The sequence below is a fragment of the Lissotriton vulgaris genome, chromosome 6 (assembly GCF_964263255.1).
Source record: "Lissotriton vulgaris chromosome 6, aLisVul1.2, whole genome shotgun sequence".
NCBI classification, from domain to species: domain Eukaryota; kingdom Metazoa; phylum Chordata; class Amphibia; order Caudata; family Salamandridae; genus Lissotriton; species Lissotriton vulgaris.
The window spans coordinates 1563757813-1563778123 of record NC_141694.1 but is presented as its reverse complement, the minus strand read 5'-3'; the positions used below and the strand labels follow the sequence as shown (position 1 = coordinate 1563778123).

The 20311-nt window shown below is 41.4% G+C and overlaps 1 protein-coding gene across 1 annotated transcript in view; it reads right to left on the bottom strand.

Moving 5' to 3' along the window:
- PROKR1 (prokineticin receptor 1) overlaps positions 1-20311 on the bottom strand; it is a 291985-nt gene that overhangs the window by 268463 nt on the left and 3211 nt on the right. Inside the window, exon 2 of the mRNA XM_086925441.1 lies at positions 18556-19209. Within this exon, the coding sequence (XP_086781567.1) occupies positions 18556-19016 (461 nt within the window). The 5' untranslated portion in view covers positions 19017-19209. The remainder of the gene's footprint in view (positions 1-18555; positions 19210-20311) is intronic.

Here is a 20311-nt window from a genome sequence, read left to right as displayed (position 1 = left end):
AAATTTGCAAATATCTTGTTATTTAATCACGCGCACAGACTTGCTGTATAATTATCATTTGCTATTGAATACAGTCATACACACATGGCTAAATGTTTATTTTATCAGTAATATATGCAAATAACATCATCATCTTTTCAAAATTTAATGGCTTAATCTATTCTATGGGTACACAATAGATGCATTTTTTAATAAAGTGCCAGAAATTAACATATAGCAAGATTACAGAAGGGAATTTAAAACGGTATGCAACTCTTTGCTTAGTGCTCAAATTCTTAAGAGACAAGTAGGAGTGGGAGTAACTTGCATAATTTTCTGTAGCGTAATTATACGAAATTACAGCAAAATTACACAAAATTTTGCTGAATTACGCAAGGAGCATATCCCAGGATTTAGCACTTTTTTCAGAGTGCAAAATGCACAAAAAGGACCTGATGTTGTATTTCTTGCTAAGAAAATAATTCTAAATGTAACAGAAACCGAACAGCAGCAGTCCGCATCCACTCAAGCTCGCTATATTTGTTGTTCCGGTGCTCCTGCAACAGGATGTCTGTGCCAAATTACTCATAAGTACGCAAACGGGCAGAGTAATGTGAAATTGCTTCAATTTCTCTCATAGTGTGTGGAGATTATCATTGCCAAATCCATACAGTGATTGTGTGTAAAGATAATTGTATTCAAGTCCCCACAGGGATAGTGAGCTATTATAGTGATCAAGTCCCCACAGAGATGGTGTGTGATTATTGGAATGTTCAAGTCCCCACAGTGATAGTGTGTGGTTACTGTGATTTTCAAGTCCCCACTGAGCTAGTGTGTTATTATAGTAATATTCAAGCCCCCACAGAGATAGTGTGTGAATATTGGAATGTTCAAATCCCCTCAGTAATAGTGTGTAGTACACAGGACGTTCAAGACCCAACAGAGATAGTGTGTGGTTATGAAGATTTTTAAGATCTCCCAGCGATCATATGTGAAGGTAAGCATGATCAATTTCACACAAATATAGTGTGTGTAAATAACTTCTCCACACAGATTGGACAGGATTCACAAAGATAGTGTGTGATTATAGTGGTGTTCAAGTCTCCACCAACAGAGTGTCTGGAGAACCTCATGGTCACGTCCATATAACTATAGTATGTAAAGGTAATGATATTCAAGTTACCACAGGCATAGTGTGTGATTTTAGTGATTTTCAAGTCCCCAGAGAGTTAGTGTGTGATTAAAGTGATGTTCAAGTCCCCACAAAGATAGTGTGTGATTATAGTGATGTTCAAGTCCCCAAAAAGGTATTATGTGATTATAGTGATTGTCAAGTCCCCAGAGAGATAGTGTGTGATTATAGTGATGTTCAAGTCCCCACAAAGATAGTATGTGAATATAGGGGCATATTACCAAGCAAAAGCGATAATTATCGCTATTGCTTGGTTAGAGACAAAAATTTACCGGACTTCAGTTAAGATGCTGTTGGCGAGAACTGTGCAAGAGTCTGGTGGAATCCAAGGGTGAATTCTTGAACATTAGAACCTACAAGCAGAAGGGACAATGTCTTTGCCATCTTATGTGACCAGGAGGCACGGAAGAGCAATGACCACCTATGACGGAAGATGCAGGAGTGATAATGCGGACCTTGTCACTGCAGCTGTGAGGACCAGGTGACGCTGAGGAAGACCAGGAGCTGTGCACAAGTTATCCCACATCAGAAGTCAAGAACCAGGGGTCGGTGTCTGGCAGGAGCATCAACAAGTCTTGGCCGTAGCGACAGACGTGGTAAATGATAAAGAAGCAACGTTTAGACCAGCATGGTCTAAGGGACTCACCAAGTGCAGGAGAGTCAGAGCAGGCCCCAAGCAATCTCGAGTGCTCACTGAACCATGAGAAGACCCTTAAGAGGAACCGCAGGCCACAGGCATCGCAAAAGGACCTCGAGTAGCTCAACAAAGATCGAGGCCCACTGTCCAAAGGATGAGGTGAGGAGAAAGATCTTAGCATGAAGAGATGCTGGAGGCTAAAGCGTCCGGTGGCTCAAAGATCTCTGGATTGCAGAGCCAAAAAGCCTTGGTAATGGCAAGTCGAGCAGTGCACACGGGTTCAGTCACAGCGGTTTGGTGAGGGATACTGGCCTCAAACTTGCTAAGAGGACAGGTCAGGCCTCAAGGGAGTTGCAGAAACACCACCTGTGTTGCTGAGCCTTTCAGAGTCCGCAGGACATCAGGAGCTGCAGACTGGTCGGCTTTGTTGTGGTCCCTGCAGCTGCAGTCAATTGACTCCTTCAGTCCAAGGGAGATTAGATTACTTTGGGTACCCTTGATGCCCACAGGTATGTGTAAGATTCTGGAAGAAGCACATACAGAGACAACTAATAAGGCTTGCACAACACCGAGACCAGGATCAGCAGGAGTCTTCCTTGATGCAGTCTTGGGTCCAGGCAAAGTCTAGCAAAGTCCAAGTGTCCAGACAGTCGAAAAGTGACGTGGTTTCAGAATTGAGTCTAGTTCAACAACAAATCTGATGACGCACCCTCAGGTAAGCCCTTACATACCCTAGGAAAGGGGTTAGGACGACTCAGGGGTCCCTCCCAGATGTGGGCCTGGACAGAGGGGAGGATACTCCCATGTTCTTTGTCCAGTTTCCCAGTTTTGTGCCAGAGTGGGATTCAAGGGCTACCTGAACTGTCTCAAACCAGAATATGCAAGGAACACCAAATTCACCCTTCAAAGCGGTCTGTGGTGCCAACAAGCACCCCCACCCCAGCCCAATGCACTAAGTCCTGTCTGTGAGTTGGTCACATCCTTATGTGACAGAAACCTTTTGTTCTACCTTCCCCTGCTCAAGCTCATCTCAGTAGCAGGAGGGCAGAATCATGTCTGTGTTCCGCAGCAACACTAGCTTGCTAGCAGAGCATGAAAAGTTGTTAACTGGAGTATTGGAGGCTTCCTAGAGGAGCCCCCAGTGCACAGGCCAACACCACCAATGGTGTTGGAGTATGATTCCAACATGTTTGATAGCAAACATGCCCAGGTAAGGCACAGCCAATATAAAGTTAGCCACCGCATAATAAGCATGTCCACGATATGCATCAAAATGACTAACCGCACTTACCGAGCCTGGATAATCAAATCCAGATTTTGTGAGGGTGTCCTGGTCATGCAGGGGCACCCTCACTCCTATAACCCAGGACCCTGCCTTCAGGATTGAAAATCCTGCTTTAGGGGTGACATAGGTGTTAATTGTAGTGACCTCAGATATAAGGAAAGTTATATCTGTTGTCAGTGGTGCCAGCACCTGCGCAGACAGGCTGCAATGTCAGGCCTATAGTCACAATTTGAGTGGTCTCTCAAAGGTGGCATAAAACATGCTGCAGCCCACGGGAGACCCCTGGTGTACCTATGACCTGGGTACCTCAGTACCATATAGTAGGGACTTACAATGGTACACCAGAAGCCAATTGGGAAGGTACCAAAGTACTTACCATCACACATTTAGTGAGGAAGCACAGTGACTGGTGTTCTAATTAGCAGGATCCCAGTCAGACTAGTCAAAAAAAACCTATTGACAACATCAAAAAGTTGAGGTAACCATGAAAGCAAATCCTACTTTCCTACAGAGTCCCTTAGAGCTTTTGGCCCCAGTGCTACTGCACCTGCTGCACCGTTTAAATTATGCCTCTTTTAACTAGAAGGTAACTTGCACTTGTGACTACTGTTTAGTTGTAAAATATAGCAATAATGGGTGTTCTGACAACGTCCGGGCATGGTGCCACTGCACCTGCTGCACCATTTAAATTATGGCCTTAGTGCCTGGAAGATAACTGCACTTGTGACTGCCCATTTAGTTAGGAAATATAGCTATAATCTGTACCTATTGGGGAGCCTAGTTCCTTTAGTCCCAGTGCTACTGCACTTGTGCACTATTGAAATAATGGCCCTAGTGCCTGCTAAATAACTACACTCATGATTGCCTGTTTAGTAGTAAAATATAGCAATATTTGATGTTTAGTGGAGTTAAGCCAACATTTGGCCCCTGTGCCACTGTACCTGCTGCACCATTCAAACAATGACCCTGTTGTCAGTAAGGTAACTGCACTTGTGACCACCAGTTTAGTAGTAAAATATAGCAATATTAGGTGTTTAGTAGGGTGCCTGAGGCTTTTGGTCTTGGTGTCACTGCACCTTCTGCACCACTGACATTATAACCATATTGCCTGCTGGATAAGTGCTTTTTTGAATGTCTTGTTTAGTAATAAAATGTTGTAATAATCTGTGTTTATTGGGGTCCCTAGAACTGTTGTCCCTAATACCACTGCACCAGCTGCACCATTACAATAATGCTCCTTTTAACTGAAAGGTTACCGCAATTGCATGTTTAGTAGAAAAATATTACAAAATTATGTGTTAAAAGGAGTTATGACAACTTTTGGGCCCGATATCACTGCACCTGCATTTTAATCAAACACCTTTTAACTGCAATTGTGACTGCCTGTATAATAGTAAAATCAATCACATAATGCCTACAAATCGCAAATAAAGATACTGATGCATGAATAGGAAATGCCAAAACGTTCTATGGCTAAAGCATCTGCTTTAAACAAAGTAATAACAAATATCGGCATAGCCAATAGGTCTCACCTTTGGGACCTTATAAGTGTTTAGTTATCCAGCACAATATCCTTGGTGCAACAACATCAACTGTTGCATGGCTAAACATTTATAAGGTCCCAAAAGCGAACCCTATTGGCTATGCCAATGCTTGTTTTAGGACTTGTGCCCTTCCCCTACACACAACGCAAAGTAATGTTAAATAAAAATGTCAAAAAAAAGGAAAAAACACATTGGCGGTAGACAACAACTGAAAAGTGTGGCTCAATAGTTAGAGCGGCAGACCCTGATGCAGAGGTCTAGCCCGGGACCAGGGTTCAATTCCCCGCCTCGGTGGGTCTTAAGCTCAAAATTTCCACGGACCTGATAATTCTCGCCTCGGTGCCTATTCCAATCATGGAGTCCCACTCTGCAACTCTGGGCAAAAGCTTGCTTAATCTCCACAACGGCCCCCACAACGCTAAGGATGCCTGGCCTCCACCTTGGGGGTGCCCAGGAGTTGACGCCTCACTGGGAAAGCCAGGATGGGTTCCACAGCGGTATTCGTACAAGCGCCTTGAGACCCATGCGGGTGAGTAGTGCGCTATACAAGTATCAATTTACAATACAGATTGCACTCTGCATGCCTTTGTAGACTTAAGATGTTTGTAAACTGCTGCAGTGTACATATAACACTGCTATTGTCTAGAAGAGGATTCACTGTAGCATAGGCTAGGAAGGTCGTGCATTCGAGTCATTGCAAACCACCCTCTTGTAACCTGTAAAAGGGGTGGAAGGGAGGGTAGAGCCCATTGCGGAATCCCACCCAGTGCTATGCGCGGCTAGATCAAACGGAGGGTTTTAAATCCCTCCCCAAAGCTTGCTTGTTTACTTTTGTTTGTGACTAATTGCAAGATTAGAGTTACAAAGGGCCGGCAGAGCCTCTGGAAGAGAATTTAAAACCAACGAAAACCAGATAAAATGGACACACGCCTTGCACTGTAGTGCGTTCCTCATTTCAGGAATTCCCTGACGCATGTTATTATTACATGCAATCTTTCCCACAGACACAAATAACTGATTATTACCACTAACGGTAAATTAGTAAAAAAGAAACGTGCTTAAGAGCACAACATACACGTGACATTTCCGCGCTACTAAAGAAAATAAAAAAGAGCGTGCGAGACACAAACACGCAGGGTGAGAGAAGACGGAAACGGGGCAGAGAGGCGCAGGCACATGCAGCTAGATTCATCAAGCTAAATTGCACTCGCAAAGGGCCAGATTCTGATGCCCAGATGCATCAAGCATTTTTGGAGTCGCAAACGGTGCGATTCCTTAGAATCGGCCGTTTGCGATTGAAAAAATGCTTTTTGAGATGCATCATTTGTTTTTGTAGAAAATCGCTAATTTTGCGATTTTCTAAAATGCGATTGCATTTAAGGAATCGCAATTTTGCGATTCCTTAAATGCAATGCATCATTTTTAAAAAATGTGCGAATTTTCAAATTGCAAGTGCAAATTACCACGAGGTTGAACCTCGTGGTAATTTGCAAAATTGTTTAAAAATGCACAAAAATGCATTTTTTAAACTGTTAAGTTACAGACACACATGTCCTTAGGACATGTGTGTCTGTAACTTATAGGTAAAAGTGCATTTCATGGGTGCAGGGGGGGGTCATTTGGACCCCCCTCTCCACCCTTGAAATGCTTTGTTGAATTGCGATTTCAAATTGCGAATTCGCAATTCCCATTCATTCCTATGGGCATTTCAGCCCATAGGAATGAATGGGAATTGCGAATTCGCAATTTGAAAATCGCATTTTTTATGCGATTCGGTAAAAATTGCGATTTTTACCGAATCGCAAAAAAAATGCGAGAAAAATGATGCATACCATTTTGCAATTCCTAATTTGCGATTCGGTAAATTTCGCAAATTAGGAATCGCAAAAAAGTAGTTTGATGCATCTGGGCATGAGAATCTGACCCTTTGCGAGTGCAATTTTTGCATTTGGGATTCATCTTCCCAAATGCAAAATTCGCTAATTAAGAATTTGCACATTTGCGAGGAATTGGATTTAAGGAATCTCTATTAGAGATTCCTTAAATGCAATTCATTAACCAATTTTATATGTGGTCGCTATTTACCACGAAGTCTGACTTCATGGTAAATAGCGGAAAAATAGAAAAAAGCACTTTAGTGCATTTTTCTCTGTTGCATGTTACACACAAACATGTCCTTTGGACATGTGTGTGTGCAACACCTGTGTAAATTTGCATTTCAGGGGTGCTACAGGGTGTCCTTGGGACACCCCTGGCACCCTTGAAATCGCATCCTTATTTGCGATTAGCAATTTGCTAATCGCAAATAAGGAAGATGTAGGAATCGCAATATTTTTTGCAATTCCTACATGAATCCCGTTTTGCAAGTCCTTAATAGCGATTCCTTATGAATCGCTATTAAAGACTCGCAAAACGGGTCTTTGATGAATCTAGCTGATGGACACTACAGTACAACCTAAAGAGCTGTTCTGCGATAAGGATAAAGGTCGAGAGAGAGAGACTGATGCACGCACACTGAGATAAAGAGAGAGAAGGAGGGGAGTGTAAGGGAAAGTCCTTTGTTACCTCATTTAAAGCAAAGACTTGTGAATATGGCTTTGGCCTCAGGGTGGCAAGTTGTTTTTAGGTGCCTTCACCCCATCTTGAAACCATACCTATCTATGAAGCTTGCTCTGGGAGGACCTGACTATAATTAACACCACCTGACGACCTTATCACATTTTCCTGCCAAAGATTAATGTATTACATGCAACCTATTGACAGTCATTGTATTTTTCCGGACTTACAGTGGCTGCAGACATACATCAATCCCTTAGAATAGGGCTGTCTTGGCAGCGTATTGCAAAATCGGAACAGCTTTACCTCCTAAGTTTGGAGGCCATGATCTTTTATCACACACAACATCCCTTAAGTCTACAACATAGAGGTTATAAATCAGGGGTACAAAAACGCACTTGTCATCAACCCCTGTTAGTGGTTATTTTAGTCGAGGTTAAGATGTGTTTTTTCCTAACTTCATGCTCACCCATGTATCATGTTTTTAGAAACAAGGGAACCCAATTGTAATTTTCAGGGACCTTGGGTATCAGTGCGTCACAAATACAGTAGGCCCCGACAAGGAGAGTACGAGGAGGGGGAATTAATATAGACTAAGAATAAGTGGTATATTAAAGCTGTCCAGTCGGACAGGGTTAGTTTAATATTACATAAATTTGAAACAAAAATATAGTGGGACACAGTCCTGCGTCCAGCAAGGTACATATAACACAAAAACAAAACAAGGGGTCATCCAGAACAGATGATTGTGTGTCACACATTAGTTAGAACAAATAAAAATGAACAGCAACACCTTTTCACAAAAACAATGACAAATTAAATTGTGTTTGCAGTGGAGAAAGAGTCGACGACGTTTCGATCCTATGAGAACAATATTAGGATCATCATCAGGACATTATATTACATCCTACTTAATGAAAAACATTCTGAAACTGAACTTTTCAAATACAGGAAGACCAATGCTGGTAATTTGCAGCAATGTAAAGAAAAATGGTAACCCTATATCTAATTGTTCTGCGTATGCAATGGAGTCAGGACAATATGCCCCCGTTTGAAATCTTTCTGTGTTTTATGTTTCCAGGATACAACTTTGCTCTGTAAAGTATTTTTACTATATTATTTAGAATTACAAAGCTACTGCACTACATCTCACGTGTACGTTATCCTGAAATAATATCTGATGTTCTTAAAAGTCTGTGGCGTCTTGGAGCTAAGGCTCAGGGACTGGCCCAAACATTTTACTTTCATGTATTCCCAGGTGCTGTGTTGTACCCATATTGACCATCAATCAACTTTTACTTCTCCAATGATGGTTTTGAGAGCACAAACCCAAAACCGTACTTATTAACTCCAAAATAAGTGCAATCTCGGTCCAGGATGACATTCCAAAGAGGACTTCACAAAAGAATTAGGATTCTGACGGACATTGCACTGGTGCCATGTGGCCCAAAGGGCTTTACAAAATGGACGTTGAGACCTATCTGGATGAACTCTCTTGCTGTAAGCTGGTGGGTGGCCTATAAGACGGAAGTAATTGTAACTTGTATTTATATAGCGCTTACTACCACTGATGTGGCGCTTTGTGTTAGTGCCTTATTAGGTCATAGTTCCATGAGGATGGGCACAGTCACCCTCTGAACTAACTAAATGAGTAATCTCCTACTACTGAGACATATCAGTTATTTGCATCTCGTAAAAGCATGCGACTGAGGAAATAACTGACTGACTGACTGACAGTCCAGCGTCTTGGCGCTGTGGTAGAGATGAGCTAGGACATAAAACGCATACTTTAGTTTTGGAGAAAGAGCCATGTTTTGATTTCTTTCCTGAATGCTAATCTGTTAGGTAATCTTCTGAGAGGTACTGGTAGCGTGTTCCAGAGTTTGGACGCTAGAAAGGAAAACCGCTTTCCTCCACAGCGTACTCTTTTTATCTTTGGAATTTGTACAAGGCCAAGAGTGGATTATCTTAGAGTCCGGGGAGGGAAATAATGTGAGAACAGAGCTTGCACATCCTCTGCCCCTGCTCCAAACAAAGCTTTGTGCACCAGGCAGAGTGATTTGAATTTAATGCGTCTTCGTACCGGGAGCCAGTGAAGATTCTTTATCACTTTTGATGTCGGCTGATGCTTAGGCAGCCCAAGCAAAACTCTTGCTGTCGTATTCTGGATAGACTGAAGTTTATCCAATTGGGCAACACCCATTCCCCGATAGAGGGCATTGCAATAATCGATTCTGGATAAAATGGTGGATACTACCACTGTTTTCCTCCGGGAGAAGGGAATGTAAGGGAGAATTTTTCTCAAGCCCTTGCATGTGGACATAACCTGATTAATCTGCAACGCCCAGGTGAGATTTTTATCAAACATAACTCCCAAGTTTCTGGCCTTTATGACTGGCACTGGACAAGTGCCAGCTGTACTAGGCCACCACAGCTGATTCCAGATTGGGTCTTTCGAGCCAAACTCCAAGACTTTAGTTTTCTCAGCGTTCAGCTTCATGAAGTTCGAGCTCATCCAAGTCATCAAAGCTGAAGTACATTTACAGAAATCCGCTGCCCGAGCATCTGCAGACTCAGCTACAGAAACTATAAGCTGGGTATCATTGGCGTAACACACCAATGTAAAGCCATAGTTATTTACCAGTACATTTACTGTATCCATCCAAAAAAATCATTTGTTTTCTGGATTATAAAAAGGATGACAGGAGAGAAAGCGCTGTACCACTGATACCTGCATCATGCAGCCTTTGATTTAATACTGTATGATTTACAGTTTGAAAGGCTGATGTTAGATCAAGCAGGACCAGTACTGCCCTTCCCACTTCATCCGTCACCTTACGGATTTCCTCTGTTGCCATGATCAAGGTTGTCTCCGTAGAATGTTTGAGCTGAAACCGTGTTGCGAGGTATCTAGGATGTTTTTGGTCTCCAGGAATGATGTTAGTTCTAGATTTATTACTTTTTCCTACCCTTTGGCAGCAAACGGTAGACAGGAGATAGGCCGATAGTTCTTTTCGTCATGTGGATCCAACTTGGGCTTTTTTAAAAGGGGACGAATACAATCTTTTTTCCATGCTTTGGGAAAGACTCCTACAGACAGAATTTTATTTATTACTGGAGATAAGGATATACTGATCTCCTCTGTTGCCAGATGCAGTATATACGATGGACAGTGGTCCAGTGGGGAGCCAGATTTAATGTTTAACACCAATTCCGCTACTTTTTCCTCTGTAGTTTGAGGGAAGGAGGGCAGACGTTCATGGCCCACCCTAAATTCAGATTGAACTAGGGCTTCTGCTCCTGTGTTTCTTTGTTGATTCTTCCAGACTGTCATACACGGATTGCACCTTGCTTTGAAAAAAAAAAAACACTACTTTGTCTACAGATTTTTGATCAGGTGTAAACATTACATCACACGGGCATTTCAGCAGGGCATTGACAGTTTGAAATAATTCTTTTGAGGAGTTAGCGGCTTCTTGGATTTTGGTAGTGTAGTAAGTAGCTTCAGCCTGTATAATTGCGGCCTTGTATTCTTCCAAGGCCACGCAGTATTCTTTCTTGTGAGCATCATCATATTGGGATCTCCAATTTTGTTCCTTTTGTCTACACTTGATCTTTATTAGTTTGAGATTGGGCGAATACCAGGGAGACAAGACCTTTTTAAATCAAGGTTTCTTGGCCACTTAAGGTGCAACCTTGTCAGCCGCTGTGTTTAACCAGTTATAGAGATCAGCGACAGCTTGATTTATGTCATTAGATGTTAACGGTTTGTTACTAAGTGCCGACACAAAGTCTGATTTGGTTACTGACTTCCATGCCCAGTATTTATCAGCCAGAGGACGGAAACTCCGTCCTCTAACTGATGTTACAGGCATGGTGTCAAAATGCACTGCATAATGATCGGTCCATGGCAACGGGCAGAGGTAGGTAGGTAAAGTCAATGTTCTCTGTAAGTCGAGGCAGCAACGAAGACTAAGGATGATGCACCAGTTGGGAAGGGAGATTAAGACTTCAGCTGCCAGGTGACTTCAGGGTAGTTCTATCGAAGTAGTTTCTTTCGTGGAGAAGCTGGGAGACTGAGCTCCGTGATCACATTTGTGTCGTTCCTATAATTGTTTCATGAGACATGTAGATTTTGCTGTTCATTTTGCATCAATGGCCCCGTCATTAAGGTGATTTATTCTGTCTAGGGACACCCTTTGGGATGAGGTGTTTTGCACCATGATAGTGTAGGTTATTCTGCTGCACTTGTGTGCTGATATGTTATTTACATCCAGAGGTGTGAGATGTGTTCAGTTTACTCTTTTGCTTCTGCAAATTCAAAGAATAAAAACATGCTTTTTTGGTCTCCCGAAATCCTCAGTCTTTTAAAGTTTGTGTTCCTCCAATAAGTAAATTGAAATTGAACATGCTTTTGTTTTTAGTTACATGTATTTTAATATAATATTCCTGAAATGTCACATCACATATGCAAATACTATGTTTTTGTGTTAGTGAAATTCACTGCTAATTTGAAGTATTGACTGAAATAGAAATTAAGCCAAAATCATTGATCGTGAAATACAATTATTCACAAAAAAGCAAAATAATGATGTACACAAGAGCCATCTATTTAAAACAGGTGTAACAGTGGGCTGTTCATGCATAGGGAAATATTAATGGCCTAGATTTATGTACACCTAAACTCCCATATTCCGCAGAAGTAATAATCCGTCAAACAGTAGCGAATAGAGAATCCCATTGGGCAGACGATAAAACGTCCTTTCTCCAAACAACGAAGGCACCTCATCACGAGTCTGGGCGTACGGTAACACCTCATACAAGAGACTCTGCGCTGCATTTCAAACACCTCCACTGTAGCGCAAATACTACACAACACCTTGGGAGCTCTAATCATGGGTCCAACCAGTGAGCACAAGGAGGAAACATGCACCATGAGCAGGCGAAGTCGCTTTCGTGGGGCGACTAGCAAAGGACGGACGTGACCCAGGAACAAACCCTGCCAGTGACCAGGGAGATGGGCTCAAAATATTAATATACCATTTTTTCTAACTCAATAATGACATGAATCATCACAGCTTCTACTCAAGGAGGCAAGAACTGATAATAAAAATAACCACTATTTGGTAGGTACGTTAAGCTGCATCCCAGTGGTATTCTTATATATACAAATGGCATAAAAACTCGAAAAACCCTGTTGTGTGAACTTTTGTTCACACCACTTGCAGCACATGAACGTCAGCAGTTAAAAAAAAAAGTTAGAAGCTACGAGCAGCTCCTAGTTTCTCGTCCTTCCGAGATCTGGTGTTCACGGGCACGTTTGCTGCCATCTAGTGGCCAGGTCCGATACCAATAGTGCAAAAAAGTGTCTGGACCGTTCTACATTTTCGAATTTACTACACCAGTATATCTGGCTCTGAAATGAACGATGCTCCGAACTACAAGTCATTAAAGTGTAAAGAAAGCAACTCTGCCCTCTCGGCGATTAACGTATCCTGCAGGCAGGCGATTAAACTTAATAGAAGCGGTGCGCGTGCGAATGAAAAAACACAGGCGCGGCCGTGAAAACAGCGATTCCCTTGCGGGAAAGAGCCTTGGGCACCATCTGTTTGGAAGTTAATTACAAACAGGTGTTGCCAAAGCTCACTCCCGAAAGGGAATCGCCAAACGTGCACACGTTGCCATTGAAAGCAATGCAAGGCGTGCACATTTTTGGGGACAAAAGCGGCTTGATTACATGCGGTCCCCTCCTATACAGTGCATGCACATTGAGTAGGCGAGACCTAAAAAGCAAGCATTCCTGCATACTATTCAAAGCTGTTTGCCTATTCCTTGGGAGGAGAGCTTATCTTGTAGTTTAAAAGTCCCTGAATTACAAACCTTCTTTGATGAAAATCGTGGCACTGCCAGCATCCCTGTAGTATGGAATACATTTAAAGCAGGGTTTAGGGGAGAATGTATTAACTTCACAATGGGTCAGCGTAAGAAGTTAAAAAAGGAACTGGATAAGTTTTATGAAGCTTCAAGAAAGGCAGAGATTTTTTTAACCAGAAAAATTGCAGTGGGCAACGTTGATTTGGCTGAAGAGGAAAATGAGATTATTAAAGCTAGGTCCAATATTTTGGGGTTCTGGGATAAAGAAATTGCTAGAAAGTTTTTAACCTCAAAAATGACAAGTTACGAATTTGGGGAAAGAATAGGTCGGACCTTGGCGACAAAGCTCAGAATGAAACATTCCGCCCATAATATAAGTGCAATGAAAGACTCCCATGGAAATTTACACCACGATCATGAAAGTATTTTGGGAATTTTTCAAACCTATTATGCAAAGCTTTATGCTAGGGAAGATAGTATAGTGCCTGATGATCAATGGTATGATAGGATGCTGGTTGATCTGAAAGTCTTAGATCCCGGACTAGCTGATGAATTGAAGCAGCCCATAACTATGATGGAAGTGGAAATCGCAGTGAATAGCCTAGCATTGGGGAAAGCTGCGGGACCCGATAGATTGCCTGCTGAAGTGTATAAACGTTTTTTGCATAATATAAAAGATGAGCTTCATCAAGTAATTTTGACAGCTCAAGGTGGCAATCCCCCTGCTACATGGGCCGAAGCAACAATTGTAGTGTTTTGCAAAAAAGATAAACCTACTGACAGTGTTGGGTCTTACAGACCTATATCCTTGCTGAATGTGGACAATAAGATTTACTCCAAGGTTTTAGCTAATCGATTATCCGGGGTAGTATCATCTTTAGTGTCCAGACATCAACATGGGTTCATTCCTAAAAGGAGTACCATTGAACATATCAATAAAGTTATTACCCTGTTTGATTTGGCTGCTGTTAATAAAAGAAAGTTAGCGCTTTTTCTTTTAGACGCGGAAAAAGCGTTCGATCGAGTCGCATGGGAGTACCTCTGGACCTTAATGGATAAAATGGGCTTTGGTCAGAGATATATTAAGGCTATAAAAACACTTTATCTCAAACCCAATGCCAAGATATCTACTTTGGGCGGACTCTCCGAAGAGATAAATATCACCCGAGGGACTCGTCAAGGCTGCCCCTGCTCCCCTATATTATTTGCATTATATATTAATCCTTTTATTGAGTTATTAAGTCAGAATAGGTTGATTCCCCCCTTTATAGTTACTGATTTTTCTTTTTCTGTCTTCGCCTATGCGGACGACATAGCAGTAGTAACGGATACCCCGGAGACTGCTAGTTTGGAAATTGAGAGGCTAGCCAAGGAATTTGGCATGATAACGGGATATAAACTTAATGCCTCTAAAACACAAATTCTCTGTTCAGAAGCCATAACTTGGGAGGATGAGAGGGTGGTTGATGAAGTTACCTATTTAGGAATACGTATTAAAATTGATATGGATGAACTGGTTAATGCTAACTGGAATAACGTTTTCCATAAAAATTAAAACTTCTTTGGAGAAATGGGAGCGGCTATATTTGACTATTATTGGGAGGACCAATGTCATCAAAATGAATGTCCTCCCGAAAATTCTTTATCAATTCCGATCGATACCTTTGGAATTTCCGAAACCCAAATTGCAGGCTTTGCAATCTCTCTGTCGTAAATTCATTTGGAGTCCCGGCAAACCCAGGCGGGCAATGAAATATCTTACTTTACCAACTGAAAGGGGAGGGTTAGGGGTACCTGACTTTTTTTTATATTATGTAGTATGTTTTTTGCTAAAAATGAGATTTTTGTTAATAAGAGATGCTAAGGAACATATGCATAATTATCCCTCCATATTTGAGATCTTGATGGGGTCACATACAAAACAAATGTTCTTCAATGAAATTGATGGTAATTACTATAAAAGGACACGATTTAAGGTTCTGGTTAGTGCTTATAAAACTTGGAAGTGGGTGGCCCATACTATTGATATAAGGAAATTGTCATATTATACTCCTTATTGTTCGGTTAGATTCTTACCCATGATATTTTCGGATGGAGCGGCTCGGAACTTACAAAAAAAAGGGGTGTTTAGGTTGGGAGATTTTTTTTCAAGTGCAGGGGAATGTAAGTCGTTTTCAGAAATGGGTGAAGAATTCGGTCTATCTAGAAATTATTTTTTTAAGTTTTTACAAATAAGAGACTATTTTACTAGACATAAAATATCCCTAAGAAAGCATAAAATCATAGAGGGTATTGCACAACAAGTTAAGATAGGTGTCCTTTATCGCATGTTTTTGGAAGAGAAACCTGATGATTTGGATAAAATACAAGGAAAGTGGAGGGAACTACTGGGAGACAATGATATAGAAGTGGAAAATCTGATCTTGTTGTCTAAAGTTGTATTGATGTCTGCTAATTTAAAAGCTCAATTTTTTAAAAGCCTCTTTGATTTATACTACACACCGGTTCGAATGTTAAAGTGGGGAAGAGTTCATGACGGCAAATGTTTCCGTTGCAAAATGGACAATGCAGATAGCATACATATTTTTTTTTCTTGCCCTATATTAGGAAAATTTATTCAAGATATTGAAAATTTTGTGTCGTTAATTCTAAAGGTCAATCTAAAAATTACTCCATCAATGATGATTTTAGGGAAGATTACTGATGATGGTCAAAATAATGAACTTTATTGTTTTCGACATTTTTTTTTTTTTATAATGACAGTAGCTCGATTATGTATTGCAGTAGAATGGCTTCAAGAAAAATCTCCACTATTTCAACAATGGCAAGTTCGGTTATATAAATTGTATAAGTTAGAATGGAGTCTCTTTTCGTTATCTGAATCAAGACGGAAAAAAAGATTGGGATGGAAAATATGGGGGACTTTCTCTGAATTTTATGAGACCTAAAGAACCTATGATGTCGGTATATTGGTGTGTATTTTTTTTACTGTATAGTTTTTTTTCCCTTCAGTTAGTATTGTAGTATGCTCGTATGTACAATTTATCAAATCTAGGGTTGGAAATGTGTAATGAACTATGAATTATGTCTTGTGTGATGATTATCTTGTGTACTTTGTTTTTGTACTCTTTTTGTTGTGTTCCAATAAAAAATAAAAAAAATAAAAAAAATAAAAGTCCCTGAATTCTTGACAGTAAATGGGGCTTAAACAAAGTGAACAGCTTTAGTAGAAGATAAGTATCGTAAATACGTGCAGCAGGGGGAAGACAGTATATGTAAACAGTAAGTGCTGTGCAGCCTTCATGCAAGAAAAAACATTGCAACCACTAAAGTGGATTGGGATGAGTACTTTGGCCTTGGGAACGGATAAGAGAAGCCCATTTTGATATATATATATATATAAAAAAACAATAGATTTCATAAGCACAGCACAAGCGCTGTGCAGGAAAACCTAAAAAAGGCTTTCAGTTCAGAGTCCTTCACCTCTAAGGAATTGGTCTTTCAACACCTCGAGGAACCATTCTTTATTTGTGGATATTTGGCCAACTCTATAACTCCATTCCAAGGGTGCATCATGGAAACGAGACAGATGTAGACACAAGTTTAAGAGCAAGGAGGTTATTTTTGACAAGTACACTAAGTCATAATTTAGGGAGCTTTGGAAACCATGGGGCATATTTACGAGCCCCTTGCGTTGCAGGAGCATCACTTTTTTTGCAACCCACAAAATCATATCTATGAGTTCATGCAAAGCCATTTTGCATGGTCTTGAGTGGCCTCAGAGAGATGGAGTACAGCAAGGCTGCACAAATCGCTATGCTCGCCTTACTCTGCACTCGGGAGGCATTCCAGGGGCATTTCCGTGGTTGTTCCCACACAACACCCATGGATTTTGATGATTCCCCAGGTTTACGAGACTGTGTACCCCTAGGAAAGTGCCAAAAACGTATGCTCCAGAGGTGAGGCATAATGAGAAGAAATAATTGTATTTCTCTTTGTTTATTCCGTTCTCCATGTGTGCTGCTTTGTTCAGCACACAGATATAGGAAAACGTCTCTCAGGATTGTTTCTGTGCAGTAAGGTGACCCTTCACGTACAAAACCATCTTGCTGACAACACAGGCACCCTTGTATCATAGTTCAAGCGTGCCTGCTTTGGCGCTAGGCTGCCAAAACAGCGCTAGCGTTGGAGGAAAGGACGGGAATGCACTGTATTAGATAATTACAGTGCATTCTTGCCCTTTCACTTTGACTTAGGGCAGAGAAGCAAGCTGACTGTCTACACTGCCCTATTTCAGATCCCCATAAATGAGGGCCTATAAGTGGGAAGGACATGAGTGGTGGGAATCATCTGGAGAAGGTGAAAGCGCAACTATGGTAGAAGTTGTCATACATCTGCCTGAAGTAGTAGATGTACACAAGTTGTACTGGGCAATTTTTTCAATGATTGAGTTGTTGTATAGAGCCTTGCTGGTGAAAAGGAGCAATTCTGAAATTGTCGTTTCCCCAGCTGCCAAAATGCCCATGATCCACAGCAAGGTTGTTTGACTCACTTTGCCTCATTTGCTTTAACTGAAAAAATTGGGATGTTCATAAGTATGACAGCGCGGATATGACATACTATGTAAAAAATTGCTTGAAAACTGGACAAAGGAGGAGGACAGTGATTGACATCTGTGGTATGCAAATCTAGACGGCAGAGTAGCACATTTGTGGAGAGATGGAAAGAGAACAAAGTGCGAGCAGTTTATATCATTCGCATCCCCTCTGGAAGCAGTCATCTGGTTGGTTGCACTGCAGAGAGTAAAAATGTACATTACAGAAAATGACAGCAGCGCCCCACCTGGGATATTGAGTGCACACTCATTCCTTGTGTGGATGACTTTAAAAAGCAACCTTTCTTCATCTAATTACCTGCATGTGCCCTTTAAAGTGAAGCTATTCCTTAACTCTTGGATATGCTTCAAATACAGAAGCAAAGCATGCAGAGAGGCAACATGGTCTGTGGCAATGCCGGAAATGTTATCCACCCACATAGTGGACAGTGAGTAGCGTACCATAAGGGTGGGGGCGCGGTAATGAGAGGCATAGAAGATCTGAGGGACCCTTGATACATTCATCCATAGTGAGACGCAGCCAAAGGCTGCACAACTTTTCACATAGAAGTCACATTTGCACATGCGCACACTCTGGTAGTGTGACTGGGGCTTCAGTAACAGGATAACCACATATATAATGTTCACCAATGCCCCTGGAGGAGGAGTCCGAATGCTAGGAATGGACATACCGACAAGTGCCTGTGAGGCCAGAAGGACACAGTCACAGATCATCTTTCTGACAGCATCCTACACACGTCCTTGCACTCAGCATAAGTACACTAGCGTGGTCACATAGCATTGTTTTTCATTGGATGAATGGATGGACGGATGGGTGGGTGGATACGAACACTGATATGAAGACAGTCCTACATCAGAATTGAAAAGACTTACCTGTCAACAGCTATGGCCAGAAGGGCATTGGTGGACACGTACAGAGATACAGTTCTGAGATAATTTACTGATGCACACAGTACATGGCCGTGCTCCCACGAGAGCTGTTTCACAACATAATAGTCCATCTCAAACGGGCAACACACTATTGCCACAATGAAATCAGAAATAGCAAGATTGGCAATAAGCAAATTGGTCAAGTTTCTTAACTTCTTGTATCTGGCCAGGGCTGCTATGAAAATAAAATTGCCAATGCCGCAAATTAGCATGATGCAAATGAGCGATATCCCAATCACAATCTTTGCAGCGTAAAAGGTCCTGGTCTTGGTAACATCGTCTTCGTCGTCGAGGGGCAGGTCGTAGTCACTGTAGCTGAAGTTAAAGGGGTAGGAGAGGTTGCGGGAGTAGAGACCTTCATGCAGGTTGTAAAGCGTAGAGTAGTCCGAGCTGTTACCTTCCATGGCTGAGGTAGTGAAGTAGCAGTCCTCAGTATTAGCTTTATCTGGAGGATTGACTGTGGTCTCCCTGATATCACAGAGTAGATCCTGGGGTTGGTGTTTCGTAGGGCTGCATCAGAGGAGACATGTCAGCCCTGTGCATCACAAAGGCTGTGTATGGAAACCAGTGCTCCACTCACCATCACTTCTCTGTGATCTGCAAACAGTGGAAAGGACATTTCACCATTATGGATCTCACAACAGGTTTAACTTACACACAAGCTGTGAACAGAACTGTTTGAAAATGGCAGATTGTCAGGGGATCAGAAAAGTGCATTAGCTACATTTATAGTGGGTGATGTCACAAATAAATGATGACTTTTCATTTCAAAACAAATTCTTTTGAAATGATTGCGTAGGGACCATGCTGTTTATCCAAAATGAATTCATTGTTCTAAGCAATAACACCAAATAAGTAACGTGCCAGAAGATAGTCCCACCGGTAATATGCTTTTGTGTCTCTGCTGTATGATGCAAACCAATGCTAGGTGACGCTAAAATATGCAAATGATTACTATCAGTCAAAGATGACGTCAGCGCATTGACTAGCGTGACACTTCATATAATTCATGCAAAGTGTGAATAGCAGGGTAAGAACAGGCAAAGAGCCCTAAGATCAAACACAAAAACATATCCACTAAAGGGATGCAAAGTAGTACGACTTGGCTCAGGGAAGAATACAAGCATCAAATGGGAACAGGTGCAAAGAATTAGCAAATGGAAATTGTCAGATTTTTCCACACGTAATACATGGACGATTCAGAAAAAAATACACATAGTGCTCAATTATCCCAAGGGCGGTTGTCTATGAGACGAGTACTGCACTCTTCTGGCTTTGCAGTACGTCGCAAATCAACATTGTGTTTAGCGTTAAACAAACAAGGAATATTTTGCTCTAGTTTGGCTAATGAAAACATTAGCGTTCCATATTAGAAAATTCAGTGCGGCGCACACATTTTGGCCCTGGGAGCAATTAAACAGATTTTTGGGCAGATTTGCTTTGCATGAATGAGATGATTTTGTAAAAGTGATTTTTTAATATATTTTTACTTAAAAAAAAGATATTTATTTATGAATGTATTTATTTCTGGAGATTGTAGTCATCCTTGGGGGTATCAGGGAACCTAAGCTAAGTAACAACAGTCACATACAGCATTTAACAAAATAATTAAGTCCTCGTGCCTCGCGAAATTAAACCTGATCAAATATAAAGTGAAAGTCCAGTGGGAGCACAATACATAGGTGAAGACACGAGCTCT